This window comes from Nothoprocta perdicaria, unplaced genomic scaffold (assembly GCF_003342845.1).
Source record: "Nothoprocta perdicaria isolate Ctin4 unplaced genomic scaffold, notPer1 scaffold_10, whole genome shotgun sequence".
NCBI lineage: Eukaryota > Metazoa > Chordata > Aves > Tinamiformes > Tinamidae > Nothoprocta > Nothoprocta perdicaria.
This window is the reverse complement of record NW_020454094.1, coordinates 8,740,825-8,751,361: the sequence shown is the minus strand read 5'-3', so window position 1 is coordinate 8,751,361 and position 10,537 is coordinate 8,740,825. Positions and strand designations below refer to the sequence as shown.

The 10,537-nt window shown below is 66.3% G+C and overlaps 1 protein-coding gene across 1 annotated transcript in view; it reads right to left on the bottom strand.

Moving 5' to 3' along the window:
• The window catches only part of TESK1 (testis associated actin remodelling kinase 1), an 11,216-nt gene extending 687 nt beyond the window's left edge, over positions 1-10,529 (bottom strand). The window contains exons 1-10 of the mRNA XM_026039998.1: positions 10,299-10,529; positions 3,558-3,679; positions 3,288-3,336; positions 2,975-3,121; positions 2,682-2,764; positions 2,203-2,293; positions 1,800-1,883; positions 1,226-1,315; positions 841-991; positions 1-441 (exon numbers count right to left, since the gene is read on the bottom strand). The exon at positions 1-441 is cut by the window's left edge and continues 687 nt beyond it. Of these exons, the coding sequence (XP_025895783.1) occupies positions 1-441; positions 841-991; positions 1,226-1,315; positions 1,800-1,883; positions 2,203-2,293; positions 2,682-2,764; positions 2,975-3,121; positions 3,288-3,336; positions 3,558-3,679; positions 10,299-10,514 (1,474 nt within the window). The 5' untranslated portion in view covers positions 10,515-10,529. The remainder of the gene's footprint in view (positions 442-840; positions 992-1,225; positions 1,316-1,799; positions 1,884-2,202; positions 2,294-2,681; positions 2,765-2,974; positions 3,122-3,287; positions 3,337-3,557; positions 3,680-10,298) is intronic.
• Between the last annotated feature and the right edge of the window lie 8 nt (positions 10,530-10,537).

The following is a 10,537-nucleotide window of genomic DNA, read 5'->3' as shown; positions in this document are numbered from 1 at the left end:
CCATGCCCAGCGCCAGGCCGCCGCGGCGCGGCAGCTCTGGCGAGGCGGGCAGCGAGTGGCACTTGCGCGGCGCCGTGGCGGGCGCCGAGAAGTCGCACTGCACCTCGACGGCGGGCTCGGGCGTCACGGGCGTGCTGAGCTGCAGCGCCGCCGGGGGCGGCAGCTCGAAGGTGAGCGAGATGACCGACTTGCTCGGCGTGTCGAAGAGCTTGATCTTGCCACCCTTCAGGTCCTCGCGCTGCGAGAAGGGGTTGACGCGTGGCGGCGTCTCCTTGGTCCTGGCCCCGCCGTAGGGCTCGGGCGGCCGCAGCAGGGCGGGCGATTTGGGGGGGAACATGTCGGACTGGCTGCGGGACAGGCGCTGGTCCGGCTGCAGGTGCTGCGTGCCCAGCTCACGCAGCGGCGACTGCTCGGCGCGGGCGGGCGCCCTCCCGGCCACCCCTGTGCAGAGGCACAGCAGTGGGTCACCGATGCCCGCGGGCATTGGCAGGGATGGCTCCTCGCTAGCAGCTCCCAGTGCACGGTAGGGATTTGGGGCACTCTCAGGAGCTAGGGGAGCACTCACCCTCACCACCCTCTGAGCAGCAGCACCCTTCTCCACCAGCCCCCACTGGCCTGGGCTCTGCCCACTGCCCCTCAGCGGGGCAGCAGAAATTGGGGTCCATCCTGCATACCCCTCATCTCCCTCCCCACAGCACAGCCAGCCAGCTTGGGTGCTGAGGGAGGACATGACAGTCCCTGCTCTTTTCACCCATCCACGGTCTCTCCCTAGGGAATCTCATGGAGTTCCAGCAGCCAGGGCCGTGCCATGGGGCATTAGAAGCAGGGGCACCCACGTACCGTTGAGTGCGGCTGCCGTGCCCGGAGCCGGCAAGCTCTCCGTGCCGATGAAGAGGGTGGCCCCGGCACCCTCGGCAGCCAGCTGGTGCTGCAGGATGCCCTCCAGGCACTGCGTGATCTCCAGGAACGAGGGGCGGGATGTGGGTTCCATCTGTGGGCAGGAGGGGTCCTGGTCAGGCCCTGCCCCGCTCCTCAGCATCTCCCCAAGTCCCTTCGCCCCGGGGAACGCGCCCGGCCGGCTGCGCTTGGCAAGGGCAGCTCCCAGGCTCTCTCCCAGCCCCATGGGCACAGCGCGGCAGGGGTGCCAGGCTGCACGGGGTGCCGGCAGCAGGGATCCCGCGCCAGGAGCGCGGAGCTTCCCGGGCGGCCCGCGGCAGAGGCTCACACTGCAGCAGTGGAAGGCGAGCTGGAGGAAGGATGCTGGGCAGTCGATTCCCACCATGTTGCAGAAAGTGGCGATGTCCAGGCCGAAGTCCTGCGCCAGGGAAATGAGGAATCATGAGGCTGGGTCCAGTGAGGGCATCGCACTGCCCTGGGAGGGGGGACCCAGCACAGCTGGGCCCACTCCACACTGCTCACACTGTCCACCACTAAGGGGAGCAGGGACCTGGCAGCACCCTGGCATGAGGTGTCAGCACCCCAGGGGCGCCTGGGGTTACTCCAAACGGGAGGATGTCAGGACACAGATCCCTCTTGCTCTCTGCCTGATTGCAAGAACCCCCATATCCATGCCAGACAACTCTGGGCTGTGCTTAACTGCAGGCTGTGGGCAGACAGCTTCTCTCCCCAGGCAGCAGCACCTCTGTCTGGGGGACGTTGTGGACAGGTCACTCCTGTGCAGCCCACAGTGCTTGAACCAGTCCCAGCCCCAGTGCTGCCATGCACTGCCCTCCCATCCCATCCCATCCCATCCCATCCCATCCCATCCCATCCCATCCCATCCCATCCCGGGGAGTCACCTCGGTGCGGGGCAGGTAGTCGGGGTCAGCGGGGACGCGAGCGATGGTCTCACACAGGATGATGCCGTAAGCGAACACATCGGCCTGCAGGGAGCAGAGAGTCACTGGGAGGGCCCTGCAGCCCTGCGAGGATGTGACCACCCTCCTGCCGACCCCACAGCTCCCCCTGCTCCTCCCCAGGGATCATGGGCAGCCCCTGCTATCCAGCACCCTGAGCTGTGGTTGCAGAGCAGAGCGCCCAGTTCCCTCTGTGCCTCTCATGTCCCTTCCCATCTCCCACCTCAGCCCACGGGCACCCCCAGGTCCACCAGAAACCAGCCAGGTCCACCAGAAACCAGCCCATCAAATTGCGCGCTGCACAAGCCTGGACAAGGCACCACGCGTGGCAGGCTCAGGGCGTCACCTTCTCATTGTAGATCTCCCCTCGCAGCACCTCAGGTGCCATCCAGTACGGGGAGCCCACGACGGCCAGCGGCTCCTTCTCGCTGCCCTCGCTGCAGGGCACAGCAATGATGTTATGGACCATCCACAGCCCTCTGCCCCGGTCCCATGTCCCACTCTCCATGTGTGACAGCTCAAATCTCCATCTCCTTTCCCTTCCACCCCATCCACCTCACAAACGATGTTCTCCCTACCACTGGCACCACCCATGCCATTCCCTTCTCCTTGCCCTCCTAAGCTAGCCTACAAACATGTCCATCCACCTCCTGCGTCCCATCCATCAGGGTTGATCCTCATCTCTCCTCATCCCTCCCTTTCTAGCTGGATCCCAATGTCCCAATGCCCCATCCCACTCCAGGGAGTCTGCACTCCTGCCCCAAGCTGGCTGGGTTCCCCCTGCTCCAAGAGCACAGACAGGACAGGAGGACGCTCGCCACGTACCTGTAGGTGGGAATCTTCTCCGCCAAGCCGAAGTCGCCCACCACAGCCGTGTAGCCGTTAGCCTCGCAGCGCACCAGACAGTTCTGGGGGCAGAGGAGGAGCCCTGTCACATTGTCCCACAGTCACCCCATGGCCACCCCAGACACCAGTGCCCCAGGGCCACACTGCTCCCTGGGGAGGGCGGCCAGCTGGGATGGCCTGGACAGCACAGCCCCTTGTTCCCCGGTGCGCCCGGGCAGCTGAGCATTGGGACAGGAGCAGGAAAGCGAGGGTGGCAGGATGCTCCTCGGTACCTTGGAGGTGAGGTCGCGGTGGAAGATGCCCTTGGAGTGCAGGTAGCGCAAGCCCCGGGCGATGTCGAGGGCCAGCTTGACGCGCATGGACCAGGAGAGGGGCACGGGGCTGTCCAGCAGCTGCTCCAGGTTCCCACCGTTGATGTACTGATGAGAAGAGCCAGGCCATCATGCTGTGCATCCCCTACCAATGCAGCGGGATCCCCACAGCTGCCTTCCTCCCGCTGCACACAGCATCCTCCAACACCCCCAGCCCCTTCCGAGCCCTGCCCACGGAAAAGCGCCGGACTCACGGCTGTCATCCTGCTCTCACCTCCGTCAGCGCGTGCAGTTGTCCCTGGTGCACACAGACCCCCATGAACCTGGGAGACAGAGAGGGTCCTAAGGGTGGGCACTGCAGCGACCACCCCCACGACACAGCCCAGCGGCAGCCACAGCTCTGACCCTTCTGGGCAAGAACTGAGGACACGTCTCAGGAAAGGGGCATCCTCTGCCCATGCTCCGGCCAGACCATCTCCCAGGAAAAGGGACAGCAGTGAGGCCTAGGGGACACAGGTGACAGGAAGCCGGGAATAGGTCCTACCTGAGGATGTTGGGGTGCGAGAGGCGGTTCATTAGCTGCACCTCCCGCAGCATGTTGCCCCGGTTGCTCGTCAGCTTGTTCATCTTGAGCACCATGATCTGCCCCGACTGGCGGTGCCGCACCTGGGATGGATGTGGAGAGGGGAGCTGAGCCCCGGGGACCTCCACAGCCCCACATGCCACCCCACTGCCAGCCCCACGGCTGTGGCACGGGCACCCACCCCAAAGGCCTCAGGCCCATCTCCAGCCACGGGGCCCAGCACTTGCGTGCCCAGAGCATGGGACCTCCCAGGAACGGGGATGCCTAGAAGCACAGCAGCTCCCCCAAGGACTCCAGTGATCACAGCACACAATGCCACCCACCAGAGCCACCTCACATGTCCCCATCAAGCTGCACTGCCCCACCAGAGAGGCAACAGCAGCTTCTGCAAGCCCTGATGCCATCTCCACGGTGAGGACAGGCTGGGTGCAGGACTGGGACACACAGAGGAAGGATCAACACCATCCATGACCATGATCCTGGCCAGACCCAGCACGTTGGGCCTGACTGGGCCTGCTGATGGCCGATGTCGCCGCGACACGAGGCCCCTGGCCTGCACGGCGGGGCGCAGCGCCTGGGCAAGGCTGTATATTTAGCTTGCCCCAGCCTGACGCTGCCATGTGAGCCGGGACGCTGGCTCGCCGCCAGGAACAGCAGCTGGGAACGCGGCCAAGCACGGACGCCCGCCCCGTGCTCCCGGAGCCCCCCGCACACGGAGCAAGCCACGGGATTCCCGGCACGGCGCTGGGGGGCCGGGCGACACCGGGAGGTCTCGTCCGGAGCGGGCGCTCGGCGAGGGACGGGAGCCCCCGTGGAGCAGGTGCCGGCGGGGGAGCCGTGGGGCCGGTGCCGCCAGCCCCCCAGCACAGCCCGAGAGGCAGCCGGAGCCGCCGGCATTCCTCGGCGCTGCCGTCAGCGCCCTGCTCTTGTCCTTTTTAGTCGATGCTGTTTGAAGCCGCTGTGCTGGTGCCAACCCCTGGTCCGCCCCACATACCCCCGCCCCAGGGATCACCCGTCCGGGCTCAAAACAAGGGGCTGGCCCTTGTTTTGGGGTCTGAGTGCCCAGCTGGAGCCTGCAGCCCCTGCCCCTCTCTTGCCCCCACTGCCATGGCTGATACCCCAGGGCTGGCAGGGCTGTCCCCAAGCAGCTCCGTAGCACCCAAAGCCTGAGGTTGGGCAGCACCCCCCACACACTCCCCCAAAGGGAAGCTTAGGCTTTTATAAAGGTCCCTGGTCACATCCTGGTGCACCAAGGCCCGCCAGCCCCGGGCAGGGTGAGGGGCAGTGGTCCAGCCTGACCCTGCTTTGCCACCTCCAGCTCCTGAATAATCCAGCAGGCTCCTGCCCGCGGGCACCGCGCTCCGGTTACACCTGCACTGCCTCCCCAGCAGCCTCCCGCAGGTGCCGGGACGGGGAGGGACGGTGTCCCACCAACGCCTGCCCCCACGCGCCACAGGAGAGCCACGGGGAGGACACGTCCCCCTCACCGCCAGCGCCCCACACAGCCCCGCGGGGCGGCCCTGAGCGCGTCCTGCGCAAGGGCACCGTCCCACGCCGCCTTCCCGTGCCGCGCGGGGCTGGCACGACCGGACGGGGCGGTTGTGCTGCCCGGCGCCGGCGCCTGGCTCGGCGGCACCGGGAATGCCTCCGGGCGCCGCGCTCGCTCCAGGGCTCCCCACGTCCCCGTGTGGGGCACAGCCCCTGGCACAGGCTGCCGCAGCCCCATGGGGCCGGGGTGCGCCCCTGGCCTAATTCCTGGCTAATAAGCCTCTTTCCACGGCAATTGGCTGGGCCGGGTGCTGAGTGCAGCCGCACAGCGTCTAATGCCTTTAATCCCAGAGGAAAGGAATGGCATGGGAAAGCTGCCGGGGGAGGGAGGCCTGCTGGAAGCCCCCCAGGATTGCATCTGGGGACCCCATCAATCCAGCAGCAGGGCTGCAACTCTCCCCTCCACAGGCAGAGCCAAGTGGGAGGCTCGAGGATCCCCCCCTAGCACCTGGGCGGATGTGTGGAGCCCCCCAGGGCATCCACGGGAGCTGGGGGGAGATAAGTGCTGTGAGCAAAGGCGGCTGCCAGCCCTCCTGGCCTCGCAGACCACCCTGATATTCCACCAAGAGTGGCCACCATGGGATCCCGGGCCGGGGGCCTGTGGGGCAGGGGTTACCTGTGCCTGGCCTCTGCTTACATGGCCAGGCAGCAGCCCCATCCGGCAGCCGGGCACCTTCCTGATGCCGGGGCATTCCCGACCTGCAGCAGAGCAGGGAGCAGGCCTGAGGGCAGCCTGCACCCCGGCCGTCCCTGGGGGGTTTCCTGCTGCTCCTGGCCACCCCGTGCCGCAGCCGGGGCAGGGAGCGGGCAGCGGCGCTTGGCGGGGCCGCGCGCGTCCCCCCTCGCCTCCCGGCACGCTGGCGCGGCGCCCAGGCATCCCAGCGCATTCCCCAGGGCTGAGCTCAGGCGGGCAGTGCCGGGGCGGCCGCCTGCCCCCGCGCCAGCACCAGGCAAGCCCTCTCCTGCCCGGCAGCCCTCTCTGCAACAAGGGGCTGCCGCGCCGTGGGGCGCCCCACGGCGTCCCCGTCCCCTGTGCCGCCAGCGTGCCGCGGCGCTGGGGGATGGGACGGGGCTGGCTGCAGCCCCAGCCTGGGCACAGGGGATCTGAGCTGCTCTAGCGGCGGAAATTAGAGTCTTATTTAAAGAGCATGCTAATCAGTGCGAGCAGACGGCCGGTCCCTGCCCACAGCCCGCGCGCCTGTCTAGACGCCAGGCTCCCCGGGGCGAAACTCCCATCGGGTTCCTGTGGCAAAACTCCCACCGGGTTCCCAGGGTGAAACTCCCACCGGGTTCCCGGGGTGAAACTCCCACCGGGTTCCTGTGGCACAGTCGGCCCCCAGGTCCTGCTCTGGGAAGCCCCAGCAGCCAGTTCCCTTGTCTCCAAGGCTGCTGTCGGTCAGGCCACCCATCCAACACCACCCTTCACATCTGGGAATGCCGAGCCTTCCCAGGGGGATGGATGTAGTGGCAACCTCTATGGCAGTGCCGGAGTGCAGGGCACTGGGAAGGGCACTAGCAAGGCTGGCGCCAACCCTGCTGCTGCTCGGGCGGCGAGGCTGGAGGTCAGCGCAGTGCCAGGCGCCCAACTGGTCTTTTACTGGGCGGGACTGGAAAACCTGCTGGCGATGCAGAAATAAGGCAGAGTCGTTGAAGAAACACCTCCTCCCGGGAAGCCCGGGGAGCCGGCAGCCAAGGCTGTGCCGCGCGAGGGTTGCCAGCAAGCGAGCAGGGCACGAAACGCCCACCCCAAGGAGCGCTCCGGCATAGCGGCTTCCACCTCCGACATGCTCAGGGTCCGCGTGCCACCAGCCCCTGGCACAGGGCACAGGGAGCTCGCGTGTGCTGCGAGGGCTGGCGCCCCGTGATGGGCCAGGAAAACGTCCCGCGGGTGCAAGGTCCTGGCGAGTCAGCACAAAGCGCTTCCCAGCGCTCCGCGAGCGGCGACAGGGAGGCTGGAGCTGCTCCCGGCTTCGCGTCGGCCGCGGCAAACCCGCTTCCTCCCCGTCTGCCTCGGTTTCCCCAGCCGCGCGGTCTGTGTCATGCCACTCCACCCTCCTTCGCAAAACAAGGCAAGGTCCATGGATGAAGGGCACCAGATAAGAGGCAGCAGGTTGTGTCATTAGTCGCACTGGCAATTTGGGAGTAAATAGGAAAACTCAAAGGTTGGTGGAGGAGCCAGTGGAGACAGGGCAGGTGACAGCAGGGCTGCGGTGACAGCTTGGGGTCTGTCCATGCAAGCAGCCTTTGATTGCAGGCAAATGGTCCATAGCATTCTGGATGTGGGATACCACCTAACCTGCTCACACTGCAGGGCTGAGCCCTGGGAAGCTGCATCTCTGGAGGACAGGGGGGCTGCTGTGCAACATTGAGGCTTAAAGGGCAAACAGAGCTGGAGCAAGACCTCTGGATACAGCCCCTGGAGAGGAAAGCCAGGACGTGACCCGTATCCCCACTGCCTGTTTCAGGCTGGACATGGAAAGGGATGCAAGAACGGTTTAAAGGCTAGAGAAAATGCCTAGCAGAAACCCACCAGGCTCAATCTGCTCGATCTATCGAGGAGACGGAGAGGTGCCTCCCTGCAATGTCCATGTGCCCAAGAAAACCCTTGGGCCTGGCTGGCACCACTTAGATGGTGCAGAGAAAGGCGATGGAAACCGGCCGCTCCAGGGAAAGCAGGCCCTGCTCTGCCACCCAGCAGGGCACTAGTCAGGATCCAGCCTCGGGAAAGAGGGCAGCTCCAGGGCTGCGCTCAGTTGGAACAAGCCAAAGCTCCACCCGCGGGTGAGTCTGGGGTATTCAGTGCTCAGACTTGGTGGGCTAATGGGTCCTTTCGATCCAGAACCCGGTCAAACCCCATGTCAGTCCCTCCTTTGCCATTCCAGCCCAGGTCCTGGCTCAGCTCCTATTCAAAGCTGGCATGAGCAATCTCAGAAGGGCTGCCGATGCCCAGGTCCCTTCCTGGCCTCCTAGAGCCACTCGCAAACAGCCGTGGAAGAGGCAGCCCAGCTGGGGAGCCCCGCGTGGTGGATGGGACTGGCACTGTGCCCAGGCTTTGGGTGAGATCGGCGGGTACTGCAGGTTGGAATGGGGCAGGACACAGCAGCCACACGGAGGAGGGAGCTGCAAGTACCCACAAACCTGGAAAACACTGTGGAAGCGAGCGAGATGGGAGGCACAAGTGTCCCATCCTGCCCTGCAAAGCTCTGCCTTCCTCGCCGCAGCCTCATCCTCCTCAGGGCCGGTGTCACGCAGCGCGGATCTCAGGGCTGCCGCACGATCCTGCTGAGATCTTGGGCTCGACTGATCGCCCGCCGCACGAGCCCCATCTGGCCCCCTCCTGCCGCTGCCTCCCTCCCTGCGCACACGCAGCTCCTGCTGCCGGCTCCCACCCCAACCTCCACAGCTCCCCCAAATCCCACGGACAGATGGTCCCGCAAGGATAAGAACAACTTGAGGGGAGGCAGATCATCCTGTGGGCTCCTGCACAACCTGGAGAAGCAGAGACGGAGCAGCCCGGGGAGCGCGTGGCCTGGCAGAGACAAGGCAGCATCCATTATTAAAGAGCTATATCCACGCCCAGCGTTATTAAATGCCTCCCTCTGCTCCAAGCTGCTGCCACTCCAGCCACGCGCTTCCAGCCAGAGATCAATAGCAGGAATCCGGCCAACGGAAAGGCCACAGGCCCCAGGAACAGGACGGATCACAAGGAAATGAGAGCTCTCCGCACATCTGCCATAGCCCGGACCTCTCCGCACATCTGCCCCAGCCCGTCACTAGTCTCCTGTGTATGCCAGGAGCCGGGTCCTGGGATTTCCTGGCTGTGCTGGAAGGGACCCCAGGTCTAAGCGTGCCGGGACAGCCGTGCTGGGACACAGCTGTCCGGCCAGCACGTGGCAGCGAGCTGGGAGCCCGGGCTGCTCCGCGGGACAGCGCAGCACTGCCAGCATCTCGGAGCACGTCCAGCCCAAGGACGCCCCGTGAGGGCAGGGAAGCCCCAGCAAGGATGGCTTAGAGGTGGCGCCTTGCGTGACTCCACGGACAGCAGCAACACGTGCACACACCTGCTCTTTAAAGGGAGAGGCAACGGTGGCAGCGGGGCCTGTGGATGTCACACAGCTCCAGCAGCAGGGTGGGTGACAGGGCACCACCACCCTGCACCTCTGCAACAACCACCTCCCACCGGGGGCTCCACACCAGCGCCCGTGCGCCCCAAATCCGGTGCAGGCCCCAAGTGTCCCTGCTCCAGCATCCTGCACATCCCAAGGGCCGCAGAGAGCTCCTGCAGGGGACAAAGGCAGCTCTAGGGCCACCGCCGAGGCGGGCAGGCTGTAAGCAGTCCGACACGGCTCAGCCCCTGCACTGCCCTACAGCATCAAGCTGCTCTCCCAGCCCCGGTCACCTTCAGGTGGCTCCAAAGGGGCACCCCACTCATCCCTGCTCAGCACAGGCTGCAGCAGGCCCAGCCCCAGGGCTGGCACCGCTGGAAATCACCTTGGACTCGCAGCAAGCACCACCAGCATCTCTTATCGCAGGCACAGCCCAGCCCTACGCCGGGTCTAGCAGGAGCCAGGCTGCATGCTCTAGATGGAGGTGCCCTGGCTAAGCCTGCCTGCTGCCCCCGGACGCCTGGGCCCCCAGGACTGCGTCCCTGGCTACAGCGCTTCCCAGCGCGCTGCCTTCCCGGGTGTAAACAGAGCGGGCGCTGCCCTCCCCCTGCGCAGAGGCACGGAGGAACAACAACACCAGCAAGGACGGAGCCAGCCAGCATCCCGGGGCGCCCTGGCCCCTCAGCCTTGAGCTCCTACCCAGCAGCGTCAGCCCTGGTCCACTGTCCAGGCACCACCTTGGTCCCATACCTGGGATCTAAATCCCTGCCAAGGACAGGCCCCCACTCACCAACAAGGCTCCCCTCCCACCCAAGGGTGCCAGTAGCATGGGGGACTGACCTGCCTTTTGGGTGCTACCAAGGCCGTGCCCTGGATGGGGGGGGGGGGGGAAGGGGCTCACCATGGGTTACAGGTCCCCTTGGGCTGCCCAAACCCTCATCCCTCCCCCTGCGTGGTGCCGCGAGCGGGTCTGCGCCCATCCCAGCCCCGCCGGGCCCGCAGAGGGGCAGGAGCCCCCCGGGGGCGGGCCCGGGCCCCCCGCGCCCACCTTGAACACCTCGGAGAAGAAGCCGGCGCCGATCTTCTCGCAGTAGAAGTCGTCGATGCGCGCCAGGGTGGAGACGGCGCTGCGCAGCGCGCGGTACGAGGAGGGCCGCAGCCGCCCGCAGCCCGGCCAGGGCCCCGCCGCCTCCCCGTCCGCCTCGTCGGGGCGCTCGGCGCGCAGCGCCAGCGCGGGCCGCCGCGGCACCTTCTCCCGCTCCATGTCGGCGCCGCCGAGCACCCCGA